Source organism: Acipenser ruthenus, chromosome 29 (genome assembly GCF_902713425.1).
Source record: "Acipenser ruthenus chromosome 29, fAciRut3.2 maternal haplotype, whole genome shotgun sequence".
Taxonomy (NCBI): domain Eukaryota; kingdom Metazoa; phylum Chordata; class Actinopteri; order Acipenseriformes; family Acipenseridae; genus Acipenser; species Acipenser ruthenus.
Window position 1 is genome coordinate 16,004,342 of NC_081217.1, and position 22,823 is coordinate 16,027,164.

The following is a 22,823-nucleotide window of genomic DNA, read 5'->3' on the forward strand; positions in this document are numbered from 1 at the left end:
AAAGATATGAAACTGTAATTTTTTGTGAAGAATCAACAACAAGTGGGACACAATCATGAAGTGGAACGAAATTTATTGGATATTTCAAACTTTTTTAACAAATGAAAAACTGAAAAATTGGGCATGCAAAATTATTCAGCCCCTTTACTTTCAGTGCAGCAAACTCTCTCCAGAAGTTCAGTGAGGATCTCTGAATGATCCAATGTTGACCTAAATGACTAATGATGATAAATAGAATCCACCTGTGTGTAATCAAGTCTCCGTATAAATGCACCTGCACTGTGATAGTCTCAGAGCTCCGTTTAAAGCGCAGAGAGCATCATGAAGAACAAGGAACACACCAGGCAGGTCCGAGATACTGTTGTGGAGAAGTTTAAAGCCGGATTTGGATACAAAAAGATTTCCCAAGCTTTAAACATCCCAAGGAGCACTGTGCAAGCGATAATATTGAAATGGAAGGAGTATCAGACCACTGCAAAACTACCAAGACCTGGCCGTCCCTCTAAACTTTCAGCTCATACAAGGAGAAGACTGATCAGAGATGCAGCCAAGAGGCCCATGATCACTCTGGATGAACTGCAGAGATCTACAGCTGAGGTGGGAGACTCTGTCCATAGGACAACAATCAGTCGTATACTGCACAAATCTGGCCTTTATGGAAGAGTGGCAAGAAGAAAGCCATTTCTTAAAGATATCCATAAAAAGTGTCGTTTACAGTTTGCCACAAGCCACCTGGGAGACACACCAAACATGTGGAAGAAGGTGCTCTGGTCAGATGAAACCAAAATCAAACTTTTTGGCAACAATGCAAAACGTTATGTTTGGCGTAAAAGCAACACAGCTCATCACCCTGAACACACCATCCCCACTGTCAAACATGGTGGTGGCAGCATCATGGTTTGGGCCTGCTTTTCTTCAGCAGGGACAGGGAAGATGGTTAAAATTGATGGGAAGATGGATGGAGCCAAATACAGGACCATTCGGGAAGAAAACCTGATGGAGTCTGCAAAAGACCTGAGACTGGGACGGAGATTTGTTTTCCAACAAGACAATGATCCAAAACATAAAGCAAAATCTACAATGGAATGGTTCACAAATAAACATATCCAGGTGTTAGAATGGCCAAGTCAAAGTCCAGACCTGAATCCAATCGAGAATCTGTGGAAAGAACTGAAAACTGCTGTTCACAAATGCTCTCCATCCAACCTCACTGAGCTCGAGCTGTTTTGCAAGGAGGAATGGGCAAAAATTTCAGTCTCTCGATGTGCAAAACTGATAGAGACTACCCCAAGCGACTTACAGCTGTAATTGCAGCAAAAGGTGGCGCTACAAAGTATTAACTTAAGGGGGCTGAATAATTTTGCACACCCAATTTTTCAGTTTTTTATTTGTTAAAAAAGTTTGAAATTTCCAATAAATTTCGTTCCACTTCATGATTGTGTCCCACTTGTTGTTGATTCTTCACCAAAAATTACAGTTTCATATCTTTATGTTTGAAGCCTGAAATGTGGCAAAAGGTCGCAAAGTTCAAGGGGGCCGAATACTTTCGCAAGGCACTGTATATATATATATATATATATATATATATATATATATATATATATATATATACATATATAATAGTAACAAAGTACAAATATACTTGAGGATCTGCCACTAATAGTTATCAATGATCTGATAGACCACTGAAACCTGTATTCTGTAACCAGCCCTAGCTAGAACAAGAAACAATGGTGTCACTTAGATTATTTTCCTGTTAAATAAATGTAGCATTTATAATACTAATAATAATAATAATAAACCCCTTAAACTCTTTCGGGAAAGATCGCACAGCTCTTCTAACAGGAGTTCTGCATGTTAATGAAGTGATAGGAATGTCGCTGGCTTCTCCTGGCAGTTTTGCCCTGCACAGCAGCCACACATGCAGCTAGCCTATGGGGTAATAAGCTACTCTGGGGGCTCTTATCAATCAGCACACAGCTGGAGCAGCAATCTACATTCAGGGACTCACTTCTCCATGAATTCAAGACAAATGTATTGCTCTGTTCACTTGCTGATGAGAATGCTGTGCACAGCAATACTGGCAACTGTTGAGTCCTGGACGTGTGTCCACCCGGCTCACACAAACACTAACAAGGTCATCTCCCTGGCTGTGGAACTGGTAGAATGGAATAGTGAGATAAAGACTGTGTGTGAACCCTGCGGAGCTCCATGCTTCCCTCTACTGCTGTCTTCCTCTTACTGCGTGTGAACCCGGCGGAGCTCCATGCTTCCCTCTACTGCTGTCTTGAAAAATGAAAGCCCAGAGTTTGCAACCCACACAATGTCAAGTGTAATAGGTGGTTGTGAAATGACTTTGGGTTACTCTCTTCATCATCATGCAAGACACATTGGGGGATGAACAGATTATTCAGGATTCACTCCAGCTAAATGAACCACATGGCTAGAATGAGAATGTAAAGGTCCTGGACTCGTCTCAATATCTCAATCACTTGCACGGGCAATCTGGTTTGATAGAACAGGAGCCGTATTAGGCAATGATCAGATCAGACGTGTGGCTCCCTGCACTGAGTTCTACCTGAATGGCAGCTGCGCAGGGTCAATGCAAACAGCTGTGCTGGCATATCCACTGCAGCACCCCGACTCAGAGGAGCGGCAGCATCTGGAGCCAAAGCATGCTATTGATTCACTACCAACCTTTATCAAAAGGTCACCTTTTCATATGTATGTCACACTGGAGGTTTAGCGAGTAGAACTTTTCATTTTATTTTAGTGAATGCTGTGGTCATTTCCATCAGCAAACTTCCCCATTTGAAAACTCAATTTAAAAGAATACCTATATATTGTCTTGTCAATTACATAAAAAAAAAAAAAAACAACCCTTGATTATTTAACAGGGAAAACTGGCAGCAAAGTATGCACTCCATCGTAATTGTATCTCATGCCAAGTCCACTACCAAGTATTGCTGTGCTCTGATAATGAACAGCAATTACTTTTAAAAACTCCAGGGAAGGGGAATGCAGCTTTAATGAAGCAGGGGTATCAATTATGTACGTGGTAGGGCTCATTGACAATAGTTATGAGTTTTAACCCTTTAAAAATCACTCCCCATAGTTCTTTTGCTTACTGTATCACAGGGCTGTGCTTACACCCACCTATAGCACAACAGCTGTAGTGTAAGCTATGAGTATGAAGCTTTTTGAATAGAGATTAAAGAAAACTCTACACAAAAACTCTACACAAGTCAACCATGCCTGCTCCTCCACAAGCATCTTAATAACCCCAAAGTTCAGATTAAAAATAAGAATTGCTAGTAATAACAACAAAACAACTTTATTGGATATTGTGTAAAAAATAAATAAATGTGGTCCATATATATTAAAGTGCAGTTTTTACCAGAATTCTTAAAACAAAAATAAAAAAAAAGGTGGAAGCAATAAAAGAAATGTAGAAAGCAGAAAATGTAGATTAGAACATTTATTTCTCGAGAGAGAAAATATACTTTCAGACAGTCAGGTTATATAGTAGGTAAAATCTGCATTTTGTACAAGCATAGAATTTCTCTCATAGCCATGTTATAAACAGATCTAGAAAGCAAACACTTTCTACAATAAATACAACATCCTGTGCTTTACAGTGGACTATCAGCAACATTTAGGTCCCATAAACATCTCAAAAACATTACAAATGAAATCATAAAATGTAATAAAAATGTTTTTAAAACCTTATAATGTTATACACGAGGTCACACAAGCCCACTGCTTATTCGTTGTTTTTTATATACATATATATATATATATATATATATATATACATATACATATATATATATATATATATATATATATATATATATATATATATATATATATATATATATATATATATATACTTAATAACTCATCTAGTATTTTCAATTGTCAAAACGACATGGTTTCTTCTTCTTTTAAATAAATTACATTTTTGTGGTTTAAAAAAAGGGAACTGTAAGCACCACAGAGACGCTTAATGAATGGTGCAGCCAACAATAATGTATAACATTATTTTACAAGTATTTACATAATCGTCTAGCTCGTAGTGCCCTCAGAAAATGCATTGCAAAAACAAGAGTACCATGAAATGTGCTTTCCATGTACAAGAAGAGGTTCATAAAAGATTAAAGTAAAAAGCTATTATATTACAAGAAATGGCAGTGATGCTTTTTTCTCTTTCTTCAGAAAGACGTGAATGAAAATGAATAGAAATAAAATAAAATAAAAAAAGCTCTTGTGACGTTTTTGCGGAACAGTACTTCAATAGTTTTGGTTGTCCTTTAATACAAACACAGCCTTGTTTTGTGTTTCTAGAGGTAATTGGAGGTGATGAAGGCGTGATCGCCCCGCACTCGGCTCAGGTGCATCATGGCGCGGTCGTACGCCACCTGGACGGACTTGCGGATGCTGGTCTTCCGCCCCTCCATCATGCGCAGCTTATCCATCGTGTCCTCCACTCCCAGGGGCATGACTTTGTCACGGGGAAGCCACTGCCTGGTGTCAAAAGAAACAAAAACACATTACAAAGTGACCGAGAACCACGGCTGTAGAGATTTTAAACGTTTAAAAAACGGTAATCCTTAAATTATCGGTATAACCGATAACTTAAGTTTTCTGAGGATCTTACATTGACTTTTAATTGACGTTTAATCTCTGAAAGGTAGACACAGTCTTGTACTAAACGCTAGCAGATAGTTGTAGAGCAGTTTGCTTGTGTTACTTGTGAGGTGCACCTTTTCATTTCACTCGCTAGTAAAAACTGAGGAAGGAATATTATATAGCATGGAAGGATGCAGTCAATTAAACCACCAAGGAATTACGTTTGTGTACAAATAGAACAGGAACATGAGACAGAGTTTAAATAAAGGAGCTGCATGTGGCACTGCTGCGGTGCTCTCTCGCTCTCGCTCTCTCTCTCCACTCACCAGGTCCTCTTGTTGTCAAAGAAAAGGACGAGGAAAAGCCTGTCCGCCGCTTCGCTCTGCATCTGCTTCCCCAGCTTCAGCACATCTAAAGGAGGGACCGGGATCGGGACACCATTGTGCAGCAAACCTTCCCGCGGCATCTCGGGGTCGATAATCTGGAAACAATTCAACAAACAGACAAACTTCAGGGAGCTGCGGCAGTGAGAATAATGCAAAACAGGGCAGCCCTATAAAACCGTTAAGCGGTTTCATTAACACTCAAGCTAAATGAAAGGTAGTATAGAAGTATGGAGATACAGCATGTTAAAACCACCCCCCGGTCTTAACTCACCAGCGCCGGATACGAAGGGTACCCCCTGCACTTTGCCCACACAAGGTCCAAAGTCTCCAGTTCTGCATTGCTTTCAAATGGCATCAAGATATTTCTGCCTATCACAAAAACAGAAACAATGTAATAAATGTATTCTGTGTGTTAAACACACACACACACACTGATCCTCTATTGTTAGGGGGCATGTTTCTAGATCATATTTGGGTTTAATCTTGATGTTTAAACTCCAGCAAATATAAAGAGATTAATAATTAATTCCCTGCGATTGGGCTTCTACCAGGATGCAATGAACTCCACATCGCTATTTGCTCATGCGTGCAGTTCACTGGAAGCAGGTAAGAAATAACTGCATCACTGCTGTGTGTGTGCTATGCAGGGGTCTAGATGTGGACCCCAGGCTCCAGAGGGCACAGCGCAGCACTCGGCAGGGGCGAGGGCCCAGACTCCAGAGGGCACAGCGCAGCACTCGGCAATGCTGACAGGTGAAAGTCCGCTCCTACCTGTGGAGGTGTAATCAGAGTCCCCATTAACGCTCTCTAGAAAGGGAACCCTGGAAAGTGCTGGCTTTCCACGACTGCGTTTGGGAGGAGAAGTGCTCCTGCAAGACAAAAAGGATTTAGCTTTTAAAATCTGCTATTCAATAGCCTAACAGAGCTGGAAATGGCAAGCTAACCCCATAACCAGCTTTGTATTGGCGACTAACAAAGCAAAAAAAAAAAAAAAAAAAAAAAAATGGGATTAGCCATATTCATTTCAAAAGCTGTTGCTTTACCTTTTCATTTGGGTTGTCTCACTTAGAAAATGCAATACTACCACAAACAATAATAATAATAATAATAAACATGAACACACTACAGTCTAACCAGTGAAAGAGCCCTTTCAGACAGTCCCTTGTGGAAGGTTTCTTACCCGTCTTTCTCAACCGGCACAGCAGCCGTGAATGATGAACTGCACTCCGAGTCTGAGCCACTTTGTGCGTGCTTTCCAAAGCCGTTCGTTAACCCTGTGCAAAGCACACAACACATCATCATTACTGCAACTGGCACTTCACACACACACACACTCTGAATGCTAAATCTGTAAATCACACATTTTAAAAAGTGTTTAAAATAAATAAATAAAACATACAACATGGTTATGATTTTTAGGTGAAAACCTAATGACAGCCTTATAGCAGAGTTGTTCAGTTTTAAAAACGGTCTGCATTTGCACATTAAAACGCAACAATAGTCTATGAGCTCTCAATTGAGTATTTTTTATTACATTTTTTTTTGTTTTTGTTTTTACACACTACCACTGGATACCTTCTGTTACATTTTGATCTTTCTTGTAACCTTATTTCATTCCCTACCAAATAGGCAGTACAGTGCTTTTACATAGCTCTTGTAGCAGCTCTTGGGTGACACCCAGAGGCGAGAGCAAAAGCTTGCACAAATATACATGTGAAGTGAGGAGAACTGAATCTGGCATGAATAACACAAGCACCCTTAACTACCTGCAGCATCACAGGACCCACTCGATCCCTGAATGAACAACATGAGCAGCCTTAACTACCTGCAGCATCACAGGACCCACTCGATCCCTGAATGAACAACATGAGCACCCTTAACTACCTGCAGCATCACAGGACCCACGCGATACATGAATGAACAACATGAGCATCCTTAACTACCTGCAGCATCACAGGACCCACGCGATACATGAATGAACAACATGAGCATCCTTAACTACCTGCAGCATCACAGGACCCACTCGATCCCTGAATGAACAACATGAGCACCCTTAACTACCTGCAGCATCACAGGACCCACGAGGTACATGAATGAACAGATACTTACAATAACTCTCACACACGGCTTTCTTTTCAATCTCTTGATTGTATAAACCCGTCTTTGTCTATGGGGGTTTTGGTACTCTAAAAAAACTGAGGGGTAGGTTTACTAAGTTGGGCCAGTCGCAGCGCAAACATACCGCAATTTGCATTTCTGTTGCAACAATTCGCAAAGTATACATTTTGTTGTATATACCAAGAGAAAACACGTTAATAAAGAAAGCCGCAATCTACTTATTTAAATATGTGTTGCTTCATCTTAGCAAGATCTCTAGCATTGCAAGTCCACCCTGCTTTTAGGGAAAAATAGGTATTTGGGTGTTCGCCTCAAAAATGCATTGAGCATTGCGGATGTTTAGTACATTTCACCCTAGACTTCCGACTCGTTTGCAACTGGTTTGTGACAGGCGCAATACTTTAGTGCATCTAACCTTGAGCCTCTTAGCCTTTAAACTCTTGGATGGCAGCCACTAGATAATATTCTTTTTAAGCAAAATTATCTAGCCCTGGCTTTCACATTTTAATCAATTGTATCCATTGCAGTGTTAATCCCGCCAAGCCAAGTTACACAAACGTGGCCCTCATACCTAACCCGTCAGCCCAGTGGCCCGCATGTTGGCAAATTGTGACCACGACAGGAGCCAACGATCCTGAATACTGACATAGCAGCAGAGGAATTAGAAGTGATTCCAGTTCAATACCCTGTGTAATGTGTAAAATAAATAAATAAATAAATAAATAAATAAATAAATAAATACATAAATAAAGTGAGGACCACTGCATTAGCCCAGGGACTCCCCTCACCTGCCTCTGCCGCCCTGCGCGGGGGTTTCTCCCCATCGCTCTCCGAGGTGCCACTCTTGCGGGCCGGGGGTCCGTGCTCGTCCCCGTTGTGTAGTGGGCTCTCGTAGCCCTTCTGCAGCCTCGCCCCGTTTTTGGCTTTCTTGAAGAGGACGGAGGTGCGCCTGCCTACACCGGGGATCCCGTTGACGCCGCTGTCGCTGAGCAGCCGCTGGGTTGTGGCTCCACCGCCGTGCTCCCTCTCCCTCTGGAGCCGCTTGCTGGTCAGGATCTCGCTGTCCGATTTCAAGCGCTTATGCAGTCGGCTCTGAGCCCTGCCCTCAACCCCCCCTCCCATGGGCTTGAGGGTGGGCGGCTCTTCGTGGGCATCACAATCTGTGAGGGAAGGGGGGGGTCCCGTGGGCTCCAGGGTGGGTGGTGGGGTGGATTTTGTGTCACCTGCAATAAAAAAAACACAACAACAAAAGTTAGGACGCAAGAGACAGTTCAAGACGATTTTAACCACGTCAATAGCTGGTGATGTGAACACATCTCTCTCTCTCTCTCAGCACAAGACAACGGCAACACAATACATGTGTAGGATGCCTTTTAATAATAATAATAATAATAATAATAAACAATAATTATTATTGTTAAGTGTGTCGTATATATAGCCAGCCCTATCACGTGACAATCACAGGACCATGACATAACCCAGGTGAAATCGATTAAATAATCCCCACTCCCCTCACATTAAATCAGTGATACGTGCATTACATCCGTGATATGTACACATTATTCAGTGGCTTATGAGCTACATGGTGGAGACATTACCATCTCCAACTGTCCAAGTAGATTTACAAAGGAAAGGGACTCTTCTAGTACTGGCAACAGACAGGTTTTCTGTACATGTGCCGCAGTAATAATATAGTAGAATTATATTCCAGGAAAAGTGCTAACAATCAGGGATCTATAAAACCCTCTGATACAGTTAAAAGGCTCTATTGGGTAAAACACACCTGCTCTGTCAGGGCTGCCCCCTCGCTCCTCGCCCCGGGCTTTCTTCCGGTCAGTCTCCTCCCCCCGCGGGTGTTTGCTGTGCTCCCAGTCGGTCTCCTCCCTCCGCGGGTGTTTGCTGTGCTCCCGGTCGGTCTCCTCCCCCCGCGGGTGTTTGCTGTGCTCCCGGTCGGTCTCCTCCCCCCGCGGGTGTTTGCTGTGCTCTCGGTCAGTCTCCTCCCCCAGCGGGTGTTGGATGTGCTCCCGGTCAGTCTCCTCCCCCAGCGGGTGTTGGCTGTGCTCCCGGTCGGTCTCCTCCCCCAGCTGGTGTTGGCTGTGCTCCCGGTCGGTCTCCTCCCCCAGCTGGTGTTGGCTGTGCTCCCGGTCGGTCTCCTCCCCCAGCTGGTGTTGGCTGTGCTCCCGGTCGGTCTCCTCCCCCCGCGGGTGACGGCCTCGCTCCCCGTTGTGCAGCAGTCTCTTACCCCGGATGCTGTTGATCTCGCGGCGTAGCAGGCGTATCCTGCGAGTGCGGGCGCCGCTCGAGCGCATGGAGCTCACCATGTCCAGCTTGTCCAGCAGTTCCTTCAGCTGGTCCTCCAGGGACAGGTGGACGCGGTTTTCCGGGACCAGGATGTTGTCCACTGCGTTCAGTAGAGATCGGAGGGGCAGAGGCAAACGGAAAAAAGGAAAAGTTATTACTGATTTGAAGCTAAATATTTTTTGGTCAAAGTTGTTTTTATTCATCATCAGAACATTAGAAATGCTAGGAGGAAGATGATCTTGTTTGGTCAAGCCAGGGTCCTTCCAATAGTTTTGACCCAAGTCATTTTTCAGTTAAAATGTCACCTTCTTAACTTATCCCATACATTCATTTATTACCATTTTTTTTTCTCTCTGTGTGCTAAGTTTGTAAAAGTAAACATGTTTAAAATTATCTAGACACAAGTTGTTTTTTGTTGAGTTTTTTTTCTCCCACAGCCATAACGTTTAATAATAATAATAATAATAATAATAATAATAATAATAATAATAACACATGGTTGTTGAATCTTTGGACTCCACTGACCGTCCTCCCAGGAGAAGCGGTAGAAGTCCTCTGTTTTGGGCGACTCTCTGAGGTGCATGCCAGTTTCCCGGTCAAAGCCGATGTTCTCTGCCTGCCGGTGGGTGTGTCTCAGGATAGCTCCGCCCAACTCTTGTAGGCGCACTGCGGCCCGGTGGAATATCGTGTCTTTTCCGTTGTATTTCAAGCAGTTGCTGACGATGAGGTTGAAGTCCACTTCAAACTCGCCCAAGGTCCTGTACCCATGAGACTCCAGCTTCGTCCGCATGGTGGCAAAATCCATGGGGTGGGAGATGAACTCCAGGTAATCTGGGACCTGCCGTGAGGAGAAGGGGGGGATGGAATGTCACTATGTACAGGATAAAGGGAGTGTCTTTACACTGTGAACTGGATAAAAGGGTTAATGTACAAGTTGTAGGAGCTTGCAGACGTGAAAGCAGCTGTAGCTGTGCTGTACTGGAAGTTCTAAGAACTGCTTTTCACAGGCACTTCAAGAACATTCTGTTATGGTCGCATATCTTTTAGAAGAGGATTCTCTCCACATGACATAATCAACACACATTCAGACACCTGCTCTCAAATGAATGGGAAATTAGCCCAATTAACACTAATTATCCTCCAAGTGTAGTCATTTTGATTTCTAAATCATTCATCAGGATAAAAATTGAAGGAATAATTTATTAAACATGGAGACAAAAATCAGATTAATCCGTTCACGAGACCCACCATCCAATGCATAGATAGCCGGCTAGCACTAACCCTACCCAATGTTATCTTAGGTAAGGTTGTCTCTAGCACTAACTAGACTAACACCAAGACTAGTGTTAAATCGGGGGCTGTGAAAGCCTTTTCCTTTGACATGTATGTGATAGTTCAGTTTGTTCCAAGAAGATATACTGCATGAGCCAGATCATTAGCCAAATACATAAAAACACTGCAGCGGTCGTGGTCAGGCCAGCATGTACCTCTTTCAGGTCAACTGGTTCTGCAAAGATCTGTGCGGAATCCTTTTCCTGCAGCTGGTCCAGGGTTGTGCGTAGGAGTACGATGAAGGGAGTGAGCTGGAGTTCCATTACTGCTTGACTGACTTTAACCTGCAAACAGAACAGAATACAACAATCGCAATAAAACTATGGAGTTCAGTCATCAGTTTACCAGCAGAGAAATCCCCCATAGAAATATGTTATTTATCTGTCCAAGGCAGATCATATTAAATACAGCGGTGAGAGGTTAGAACATTTCATTCAGGAGCTGTCCTGATCAAGCACATGCCCAATGGCAAGTGTGATTATTTAAACATCTGCATCCTTTCTGCTGGATACAGTCTCACCTCACAAACAAATAAAAGGTGCGTGTAGGAGTGGACTAGTGTAAAAGTTATATCAAACTCACAAGCCCAGGGCTGGATCGAACTCACAAGCACAGCCCAGGCAGGTCTTTACCACAGACAGGACTTTACCACAGACAAGTAAATAAAAGACCTGAGCCAATCTTAACAGCTGCCCCGATCTCTAAAGACTGAGATTAAATATTCCGGACAGGTGCACAATACTGGTGGAAGAGCAACAATCATTTTAAATGCACTTGTTTTTTTTGGTTTTTTTAAAAATTCCACATGCTATTGCATGCTGCATTAAGTCTGGCACGGTTGTCCGTTTTGCATTATTTGGAGATATGCGCCTGTCAGTGTTTCATTGCATTTTATCCGTGTCATTACTTGCGCTATTAATTTTTAATTGCCGTGGTTAGATCTTTACTTTCTGTATTATAAACGAGATGTACTTTGACAGCAAAACAGTATAAACACATCTCAAAATAATGCAAAATTCAGCATGACACAGTACTTAATACTTTTAGAGGTGTGGTGAGTCCACATTTATACGCAGAGCAGTTTAAGATTAGATAACTTCTAGAATCTCTAGAAAATTAACAAGTCTGTGTGCAGTGAAGTATGGAAATATTTAAGATTTGAAGTGGATGATATGGAATATTATGAAGCAAAGCACCACCAAGTTAAGGTAAGTTACTGCTTTTCATATGTAATTATCTGTTAATTAAGTTTTTGCTCAAAGAATAAAGAGAAAGGAACAGTAGATTGTTACATCATTAGCTATACAGTGAATGACATCAAAGACATGATGACAAAGGTATGTTAAACATACTGAAACGTTGGGAAGTTGCACAAAAACTTATTTGTGTGAAGAAAAATTCCTATAGGATTATTTGCAATTTTGCAGTGTTTTGAAAGACTATCAAACTATATGCACAATATCGATATCAAATTTTAATATCGTTGCCCACCACTAGAAAAAACAATCCCCGCACTGTATTAATGCAGCTAACCTAACAATTGTTTCATTTCATTTGAGCTGAAACACAGGACCTGTATCTGCACTGCACCACCCCTTCCCTCACCTGCTCTCTCTTCAGCTTCTCCCTCTTGCGGATCAGCTCCACCAGCAGCCTCGCCCGCTCCAGGTCGTGCCGCAGCTTCTGCCAGTACTTGAGCTCCTCCTTCACCGCACTCGTCTTCTCGTCCGGTTCCACCTGCGAACGCAACAACACAACAGCCGTGTCAGCAGTTGTGCAACTGTCTGTCGATCCAGGGGGTTGCAACTGTCTGTCGATCCAAGACTGAAGTATGAACCGGCCTTAACAGGGTTTTATAGTCAACCAACTTGTAAGCGTTCCCCAATTGCTGTCCTATTTGAATTGCTGTCAGGACAGGAGCCGTGCCCCTCCTCCCCCCAGCACCCTTACCTGTTCTGTGTTTCTATGCGACTGTAAGTGCGAGTGCAGCCTGCGAATCAGGGGAACGCCATTCCTGGACTGTCTCTTCAGCAGCCAGTAATTGTGCAGCCTCTGCATGAACTGGTTCTTCCTCTGAACAGAAACGCCAGTGCAGATTTTATTTAACCTGTGCAACAAGAGCGACATCATTACAGTGAACGCAAGGATGGAACAGCAGTTCTATCCTCTCCAGGTTTTACTACTGCAGGAGTTTAATTAGCCATTGTGTACAGGTAGAGCAGCAAGCTTGAATTATATTATGAAACCAGGACTGGATATCATTTTATATTGTCCACACTATTTATTAAACAAACAGTTTTTGTTCCCCCTTTAAAGCCTGTCTGACACTCTAATGTGCATGCTGCACTAAAACATTATTTCTGGGTTTTATTTGTTGTCTCAGATCAAAGAGGGTTTGGTAAGCTTCTTCACCCCATGAGTGCCACCTCTGCCTCTAAAGGTAGCGGAAAATATAAAGAGTTCCCTTTCTTCAGTTAAAAATCAATGAGATTTATCTTCAGGTGTCCCATAGAGTAATCTGCTAGCAGCTCCTGTGTTTAAATCTGCGATTGATATTCTTAGCTGTTTATCACTGATGGGAAATTTTACTATCGCACAACAAAAAACATATTTTGGACATCCTGCAGTTTCTTCAAACCATGTTTAAAATCTTGGATAACCCTCTGTGCTAAACCACACAGAATAATAAAAAGAGTAAGGCTGACAAAATAACCCTGCAGTAAACCCATCTTAAGCAAGTCTGGCACCAGCGACCGAGTGAACTTGTCTCTGTCAGTTTACTACACTTCAGATTCACAGAGCATTCAAAACGTATGCATTTTTAACATAAGATATCTGGGGCCATATTACAAAAGCACCCTAAGAGATATTCTTATCTTCAGGGATAGAATGTCCTAACTGAAGTTTAGGATATTACTGAAAATGCTCTGTCTTCATTTAAGATAGGAAATAGCATAAGACAGAACATTCCTAACTTGGTCATTTCCTAAGTTTCTTTCCTGACATTTAGGATGGAACCTTTCCTATCTGTCAGTTAGAAAAAGAAAATTGTTAATTTGCAAGATCTGAACAAACCATGCATGATGACCTACATGTCTGATTGTAGACTTAAAATGCTTTATATTTTAAGTCTTGTATTGCACAAATTTCTGGGCATTTAGGTCTTATTAGATACTACATATTCTGTAGTAATCCATAATGATCCATTAATATATTTTGGGATGTGTACCTTTAACAGTAAGCTACATGTAACGTCTAGATCCAGCTCCACCTCCCGTGAGAGAAGGTGGTTCATTGTGTTATGTACGGGACAAGCATGGAGTTTGAGTTAGACGCACTCACACGTCACTGTCGGTGATCAATGAGATATAATAATTGATATTTGAAACTTTACTGAGGATTAATGTAACTAGAAAAATACAAGTTTGGACTGTAATGTACAGAATTACATCAATAGTACTGTTCTCATTTTTAGCCGTGAGATATTGTTGTAGGTTGCCATTCCTCATTAAAATAAAATGGTGTTTATGACTGAAATTGAATAATTGCTTCATTATTTTACTTATTTTTTATTTCTTTACATAGCGGTATTTATTTATTGTTGTTAACTAGATTTTATTGTACATTTTTTCTACGATCAAAACCTTATTTCTCTTCCTGAGTAAAATTTAGAGCCTCGTGTTTCTTTGCCACAACTCAATCGAGTTTAGACGCCATAACTTAAAAACATGTCTATTCTGGTGACAGTTCCCTGAAGCTCGAGCTGAAACCTGCTCTATTCAGACTTGATCAGTCGTTTACGGATAAGACTGGCGTTAGATAGGATTTCCTAACTAATGTTAGGATAGGATGAGACATTTTGGAAATTGTAGACACTGCTGGCTTAGGAAATGCTTTTGTAATACCAAGTTAGGAAAAATCCTATCCTAGCCATGAAAGATAAGATAGGAAAGCAAGTAAGGAAATTGTTCTGTAATACAGCCCCTGAACTAGAAAACTTTCCTTAGAAACAGCAGTATTGTGCTTACATACACATTTAAAGACACTGCCATGTCATTACCTGTCATTTCGATATCTGACTTGCATTTAGGGTAGCAAGCATTTAGGGTAGCAAGTTAGTGACTGATCCTTACACAGTAAAACACAGGCATGTTCAATGTACTGTCAAAACAGCCTAACAGTGAATTAGACGAATTAACAAATTGTGAAATTAACCACAACGCTGAAAGCATTCTGCAACAATTATGCTGCTTATTGTAAATTGTGAACCACAGAAACAGCAAAAAATCTTATCATACACACCAAGACCTTTACTCCGACTCTGTCGAGTATGACGGACACAGAGCAACAGAACGGTTAAACAGACACCCAAACCAAAGAAAATAATAAGTCTGCAGCCTGAAGCTCACCCACCTGTGCAAAGGGATTTGTGGCACCATCACCATAGGCATTGAGGAGCGCCTGGCTGCCACCTCCATCGACTTCTTTATTTTGCGCTTCAGCTTGGACGCCTTCTTGAGGGTGCGCTTGTGGTGCGCACGGGTCCTTACCTCGTCCTCCTCCTCCTCCACCTCCTCCTCCTCCTCTTCCCCCTCGCTGTTGGACGTGGCTCCTTTCTTCCTGCTGGTGCTCGGCGGGGAGTGGGCCTTGCAGAAGGCTGTCTTCTTGACGGAGAACGTGGTCCCATGGACGCTGGTCTCCCGCACAGGGTCAATCTTCATAAAGAGGCCAGCCCGCTGGGCGCAGGTCACGTGGAAGGCGGTGTAGCAGTTGGCCTTGTGGCACTGGATGGAGGCGCCCACCCCCTTCTGCTTGCAGATGTAGCAGGTCAGCTTCCAGCGGGCAGGGGGAATGTTCTCCACCCCTTCCACAGGCTCCAGGAACACCGTGTTGGCAAAGCAGACCTCGGGGATCCAGATGGCGCATACCACGTGCGCCCAACGACCGTCGCTTGTCTGTTTAAAGGCTCCGCCTTTGTTCGGGCAAAGGACGCAGTCTACAGGCCGGGCAGGCGACTGCAGGCAGCAGCGGCACAGCCACTGGCCCTCTGGGATGTAGGGCACGCCGTAGCATTCCTGGTGGACAGCCAGGTTGCAGATGTCACAGAAGAGGATGACGTTGCTGTTGTGGCACTCATCGTCCAGGCAGACGCAGCAGAAGGCGTCCTCGTCGATGACTGTCTGAGAGGGGCCCTGGCTCCGGCTCTCCAAGAAGGACTCCTTCTCGAGCCGGTCCAGGAGCACCTCGAAAGTGTCCGGGGAGACCGAGGCATGCCCGTCAGACCTGCGCTTGTCGTTAATCATCTCCAGCCAGGCGAAGTCCTCCTCATCCATGTCGTACTCCGCCTCAGCATCAAGCTCGTCCACCGACTTCTCCATGTAGCGGTAATATGCAGCCGGCATGGGCGGGGCGTCCGTCGGAGTGAAGGACTCCAGGATCTTGAAGGTGGGCTTGGGCAGGGCATGGTGGTGGTGGTGGTGATGGGACCCCCCTCCTCCTCCACCCCCCGCACCCAAAGAGGAATTCTTGGCCGGCTCCTTCTTCTTGCCCTTGGTGGTCGGCGGCTTCTTGCCAGGCTTGCCAGGGCTGAGCGGCTGCTCACTGTTCTCCTTGTTGCTGTTGCACTCGCTGATGTCCTGCGCCATCATTTCATCCTCCGTGATGACCTTGAGCGGGTCCAAGATGCTGATGCGGTGCAGCCGCCCGTCGATGTCCACCTCCACCATCTTCTGCGCCTGGGCATAGGTGAGCGTCTCCCGGGTGGGCGAGCACTTCAGGCGGTAGGGGGACGGGGAGCGCGGGCCCTCGGCAGCCTGTCTCGACTTCCTCCGAGGCTTCCTCATCTCCCAGCCGCCAGCTGCTGCGAGAGGTTCAGAGTGGAGAGACCGTTAGAAACAGCAGATCCATGCTCAGCTGTACTGAGAATTCATAATAATTACACATTTAAATAAATAAATAAATAAATAAATAAATAAAATGTTTTTCAGCATTACTTTATATTTTATTCATGTCTCATCGAGTGACCTAGCAATTCATTTATTTTATGACGTAATGAAAATGAATCTTGTGATACGCAAGTAATGCAACGACCATCATCAGCAGCATCTGGTTTGCGTCACAATCGTGAATTTGATCAAGTGGCAATGCAATTCAAAGTCAAAACATTCTTGGCAATTCCAGTAAAGCATGTTTATTGCAGCTTATATTATTGCTGTAAAAGAGGCGACGTGGGGGCAAGTACACAAAGAGAAGGCCTTCCTTTTTTTTGTATTATTTTTTTGTATTAAACCCTAGAGAAAACAAACACACACACACACACACACACACACACACACACACAGGTTCCCAGCAATCTCAAGCCTTTCAGAGAGGCTTAGCATTCCTATAAAATTACAGCCCTGTCTCTCAGATAACAGCACATGAAAGGGTTCCAAAAATAACACTGCGCTGCACCAGGCCAACCACCCAGCAAGCAACAGTGTATTAGAAGTGTTACATTATTTCAGAAGAGCAGATAAGGTTGGGCAGTAAACTAGCGATCAGCGCCTGGTGACGACCCAATTCCCAGAAGCATGCAGATCAATTTCAGAATAGCAGCATCCGGAGCTGTCACCCAAATGCCAAGAAGGAGGCAGACTGCAGAGCCTCCTGTGGGTTTAAGTGTTTCGATACAATTTCAATTGAAAGTGTTGCAGCGTACCGTTGTATTTTTATAAACCTTATTCTGCTCTGGTGTCTGGATTTCTCATGCCCCAGAACAGACCCATGCGAGGTGGAGGGAGGTGAGGGAGGGAGGGAGGAGGGGGCTGTGCTGGATTCAACTAGATCAGCCCAAAATAACAAAGAAACAACAAAACCTTGCGGCCAGGAAACAGGCAAGCAAACTTAATGAAGTGACAGCAGCACCAGTTGTCCAAATACAGGCTTGTGAGGGGCAGGAAAACATAGAGATTGGACTGGAGTTTAAAAACTACCCACTGCAACAGGAATAGAAGGGGATCCCAAACACACCCTCACCCATTGACCACTACTGTCTGTTTAGGGTAACTGGTAATTAAATATACCGTACATCAGAGGTGTGAACACCCAAACATTTTGGCCACCAGGAAACACATAAACAATGTTTTTGTGTAAAAAAGAAAAGAAAAATACTTTAACTGAAATCAAATTAACTGAAGCACAATATCAGAAATGCACCATTGTATTACAGACTTAAAGTGCAAATGCAATGAAAGTGAAACATAACGTTTCTGTTTTGCAAAACAAATACTACATTTATTATTTAAGAACACTATATATATATATATATATATACATATACACACACACACACACACATATATACACACAGTTATGGCAATGTCTAAATCAGATTGGCAGATTTTACCCGAATTGATGTCATCGTAGATGCTATAGTCAGAGGTGCAGGTAACTAATTTCTTACCTGTGTAGCGGTACTCAGCACTATGCGCCTGCGCATGCCTAAACAAGTTCCGCTAAGAAAGCAGGAAAGCGCCCATTCAAATGTGGTACATTATGCTGTTTTCAGTCTTTTACGTTTCTTTTTATTGAATGTATTATATTTTCCATTCTTTTACGTCGTTTTTAATGTAATTTATTATATTTTCCCACCAAGAAAATGGTATACGAATATTTATAAAAAAAAAGCATTTATTTGATTTACATTAGATTTTTTATTTATTTATTTATTTAAAAATCGATTTTTTGGATTCTCTTTTTTTTTTTTAATTATGGAATTTTTTTGTGGTACCCTAGTTGTAGCTCTACAGTACCTCCAAACTGTAAATTTAAGGATGTTGGAAATGTTGGTTTGTGAATAGTTACATACCAAAATAAATTACTCAATCTTAAATAAATACATAAATAAAGCAAATTACTTATCATTGTGGCATCCCCTAAATGTGATCTATAAGAATTGAGCGATGGAGTACACCAGAGAAAAATCCCCCTCACTCATCCCGGTCATTCTTTTCTTTTACTTTTCTTTCTTGGATTTCAGAATACAGCCCTAAGAGTTTTAGTTTATAGACAGTAAGAGTTTAAGATGTTTGTGTTAATAAAAGGTTTTTAAAACATACTTTTCCTTGAGAAACTATATTAAATAGGTACTAAATAAAAAATGATTTAAAATCAATGATTTTTTTAAAATCATGATTTAAATCAACTTGATATAAAATCAGCCAACCCTGATGCAATACATTAGGTCTTGAACATTTTTTTTTTTACTTGTGCAACTTTGCAGAGGACTTCTCGTGAATTGTTTTTTCTTTTTTAAAAATTGTCTGTTGCCAGTTTAAGTTTGCAAAAAATGATGTATAATTAATGGTAAATGTGCCTCTTTAGAAAACACCCATCAGATCGCAAATGATTGCACATGTACCAAAATATGACATCATACCACTTTCTGCCATTACATGAGTCAAGTTGTGGTACACATACCACGTTCTGATGATGTACCACTTTCTAACACTACACCGGCGCTATAGTCCAGATCATGGCTTCTACCAAAGTGAAAAAGAACGTCCACAAACTTGAACTTAAAGCTTATCTATAAACTTCAGGTACATTCAAACAGTACTCCAATTCCAAAAGAAAAGAAGATAGTGACAGACAAAAAGGCATGCGAATAGAATAACCTAGCTAGAAAAAAATAAATCAAATAATCTTTTGTATTTTTATTTTTTTATTATTTGTGCCTTTTTCCTGAGGGATATCAGACACTGTCCGTTAGGTAAACTGTTCCCCCACTACTACCACTACTAGAATGAAAACTGATTTGAGTTTGTTTCAAAGACTCGGACTCGAGACTCGAAATCAAGGACTCGTGACTCGGACTACAAGTCTGACTCACGCAGGTACCACCTCAAATCAAACCATTTATTTATCCAGAGTTCATTGAGAACCAATTCTCATTTAAAATGACCCCCTTTCACAATACCACATGTGCAAATATTAACATTCAGTTGTACAGTGAAATTGAAATCTATGGTGTCTGTACAATGAAGCCTTCTATGCAACAAACAGGACTTATTGAGTGCCTTGAGTGTTTACATTCTCCCCGCGGGGCAGAACTAGCTTACTGTGGGACAACTGCAACAAATGCTTACTGTGGGACAACTGCAAAAACACCGAGACAAATGCTTACTGTGGGACAACTGCAAAAACACCGAGACAAATGCTCCTGTTTGTACATGAAGCAGAACAACACTGTATGCAAAAATACTGGGGGGGGGGGGGGGGGTGGGGGGGGAAAGGCAGCAAAGGAAAAAAAAAAACACACTTAAATTAACAAATTGTTTATCCAACCTGCATGTTTTTTTTTTATTATTATTATTACAGGTGGAACTACGTATCGTACTGCAATACCGGTCAAAAGCAACTCGCGAAATGTGTGCATAGAATTAGCTTATTATGACAACACAAACACTACATATTAATTTATCAAGCATGTTATAAAAAAAAAAAAATGACAGCAACCCTGGTAAAAAAAAAAAAAAAAGTCAAACTAAAAATCAGCGCCGCATAAATCAGGTCACGTGATACTGGACTGCTGCTGCCACGTGATTTGGAGGAGAGGAAAAAATGCCGGCTAATGAAATCACCGGCAAGTGTTCAAACAGTCTTACTTAGTCAATAAAATGTCACCTGTCAATGACATCAACCACAAACACACTCGAAAGAAACACTCACAGGTCGAAAAGCTAGGGGTTCAATATAACCAAGCCAGATAACTAACTTCCTGAGAATTGACACTGGAAGTTACGCTGTGTTTATATTAATTACCAATCAACAACACAGACTAGAATATTATATTTATCTTGGCACCGTTTGCAAGTGACAGCTTTGAAAACAAAGCTTCAAAAGGGAAAGAAAAAAACGGGGCAATACTAGGTCAGGGGGTCGGGCTTAAAATCTTTACTTTCACAACTGGCAACTCAGATGAAATGTTTTTATTTATTTCTCTTAAGGGGGCGGGTCCACATGAAAAATTATCAAGTCCCTGCTGCAGTGATACAACATAGACACACACACTAATGCCGCAAAGACACTACAGGCCGCCGGACACCGCTATTTCCAGAACGTGTCTCTAATATGTACGTTAAAAACATTTATTCGCTGCAGTATTATTCCTTGTAACATTATTTAGTGGAAATTCTTAAATATCGAACCGCCAGGCTCACCCTAACCCCAGACCACACAACTGAGAGTTCAAGAAGCCAATCGGCAACCGCTAAAGCAAAAGAATTCTGAACTACCACTCTCCTGACCAATCCACACATAGAAGGGGCGGGCTTAAGCAACAGTGCTTGGTTGAATCGAATTGTTTCCAGAAGGCGAGAAGATGGCGGCCATCTTCTCTCCAAAAACCTTACTGAATAAAACCTTTTAAAAAAATAAATAAAAGCACAAATAAAACAGCGAACACCACAACGACAGACTTGCGCATTTCCTCTAATACAACAGGTTCGTCTTTTTCCTCTGAATCGTGGTCGCTTTTTTGTAACCTTTTTTTTTCCCTTTCGCTGAGCCACCTAGTCTGATCAATGACAATCTACATTCTTATTATGAATTTAAACACCAGATACTACGACCAGATTAAAATGACAACAGGAGGTAATAGAAAAGAAATAGTTGAACTTACACGTTTACCTTGATCTCAAAACGCAAAATGAATGCAGCAAGAGAGGGCACCTTAAAAAAGAAGGACCAGTTGTCGCTCTGCTGCGGCCGGAAAAACGACTGTTTTGGAGGCAAAAACGTATCTTTTCCGGCTTCAGACCTCCATAATGGTCTCGACTAAGCGTTTTGCTAGAGAAACATAAGCGCCGAAAAGTCTGTAATCTGAAGGTTTTTAAGAGAAACCCGAGAAGATTGCGACCCTGTGCTGGTAATGGAGTTATTTTTTTTCTTTTCAGCAATGGCTAGGGAAAGAAGCCTTTGCTTTCAATCAAGATAGTTAGAACACGCCCCTTAAAAAAAAAAAAAAAAAAAAAAACACAACCGGGCTTGGTGGCAAACATGGAAGCCCCGTGCAGTACATTCAGTGCAGTCTAGATCACAACACAAAGCTAACGAGAGAGAGACCCGTCCGTGCAGTACATTCAGTGCAGCCGAGATCACAACACAAAGCTAACGAGAGAGAGAGAGACCCGTCCGTGCAGTACATTCAGTGCAGCCGAGATCACAACACAAAGCTAACGAGAGAGAGACCCGTCCGTGCAGTACATTCAGTGCAGCCGAGATCACAACACAAAGCTAACGAGAGAGAGAGAGACTCGTCCGTGCAGTACATTCAGTGCAGCCGAGATCACAACACAAAGCTAACGAGAGAGAGAGAGAGAGAGACCCGTCCGTGCAGTACATTCAGTGCAGCCGAGATCACAACACAAAGCTAACGAGAGAGAGAGAGACCCGTCCGTGCAGTACATTCAGTGCAGCCGAGATCACAACACAAAGCTAACGAGAGAGAGACCCGTCCGTGCAGTACATTCAGTGCAGCCGAGATCACAACACAAAGCTAACGAGAGAGAGAGAGACTCGTCCGTGCAGTACATTCAGTGCAGCCGAGATCACAACACAAAGCTAACGAGAGAGAGAGAGAGACCCGTCCGTGCAGTACATTCAGTGCAGCCGAGATCACAACACAAAGCTAACGAGAGAGACTCGTCCGTGCAGTACATTCAGTGCAACCGAGATCACAACACAAAGCTAACGAGAGAGAGAGAGACCCGTCCGTGCAGTACATTCAGTGCAGCCGAGATCACAACACAAAGCTAACGAGAGAGAGAGAGAGACCCGTCCGTGCAGTACATTCAGTGCAGCCGAGATCACAACACAAAGCTAACGAGAGACCCGTCCGTGCAGTACATTCAGTGCAGCCGAGATCACAACACAAAGCTAACGAGAGAGAGAGAGAGACTCGTCCGTGCAGTACATTCAGTGCAGCCGAGATCACAACACAAAGCTAACGAGAGAGACCCGTCCGTGCAGTACATTCAGTGCAGCCGAGATCACAACACAAAGCTAACGAGA

The 22,823-nt window shown here is 42.6% G+C and overlaps 1 protein-coding gene across 3 annotated transcripts; it reads right to left on the reverse strand.

Annotated features, from left to right (window-relative positions):
• Positions 1-3,894: 3,894 nt before the first annotated feature.
• LOC117964418 (bromodomain and PHD finger-containing protein 3-like) lies at positions 3,895-21,740 on the reverse strand. Of its 3 annotated transcripts, none has more exons than XM_059003665.1 (13): positions 21,441-21,740; positions 15,183-16,626; positions 12,720-12,876; positions 12,375-12,506; positions 10,925-11,053; positions 9,963-10,275; positions 8,920-9,537; positions 7,925-8,359; positions 6,199-6,292; positions 5,790-5,887; positions 5,290-5,387; positions 4,959-5,113; positions 3,895-4,527 (listed from the first exon to the last, which is right to left on the reverse strand). In XM_059003665.1, the coding sequence occupies exons 2-13, from the start codon at positions 16,610-16,612 to the stop codon at positions 4,344-4,346; spliced, it is 3,843 nt and encodes a 1,280-aa protein (XP_058859648.1). In that variant the 5' UTR covers positions 16,613-16,626; positions 21,441-21,740; the 3' UTR covers positions 3,895-4,343. The 3 variants fall into 3 exon arrangements, with proteins under 3 accessions (XP_058859648.1, XP_058859647.1, XP_058859646.1); XM_059003664.1 differs by having other exon boundaries at positions 15,183-16,629; XM_059003663.1 differs by having other exon boundaries at positions 15,183-16,629; positions 21,433-21,740.
• Positions 21,741-22,823: the final 1,083 nt, after the last annotated feature.

What these genes read in the sequence shown, in the direction of transcription:
- LOC117964418 (XM_059003665.1), bottom strand. Translation starts at nt 16,612, where the DNA reads ATGAGGAAGCCTCGGAGGAAGTCGAGACAGGCTGCCGAGGGCCCGCGC. An exon ending in CGCATAGAAACACAGAACAG is followed by an intron (nt 12,507 to 12,719) that starts GTAAGGGTGCTG and finishes TTGCGTTCGCAG; the next exon opens with GTGGAACCGGACGAGAAGAC. An exon ending in CTCTGATTACACCTCCACAG is followed by an intron (nt 5,388 to 5,789) that starts GTAGGAGCGGAC and finishes TTTTTGTGATAG; the next exon opens with GCAGAAATATCTTGATGCCA.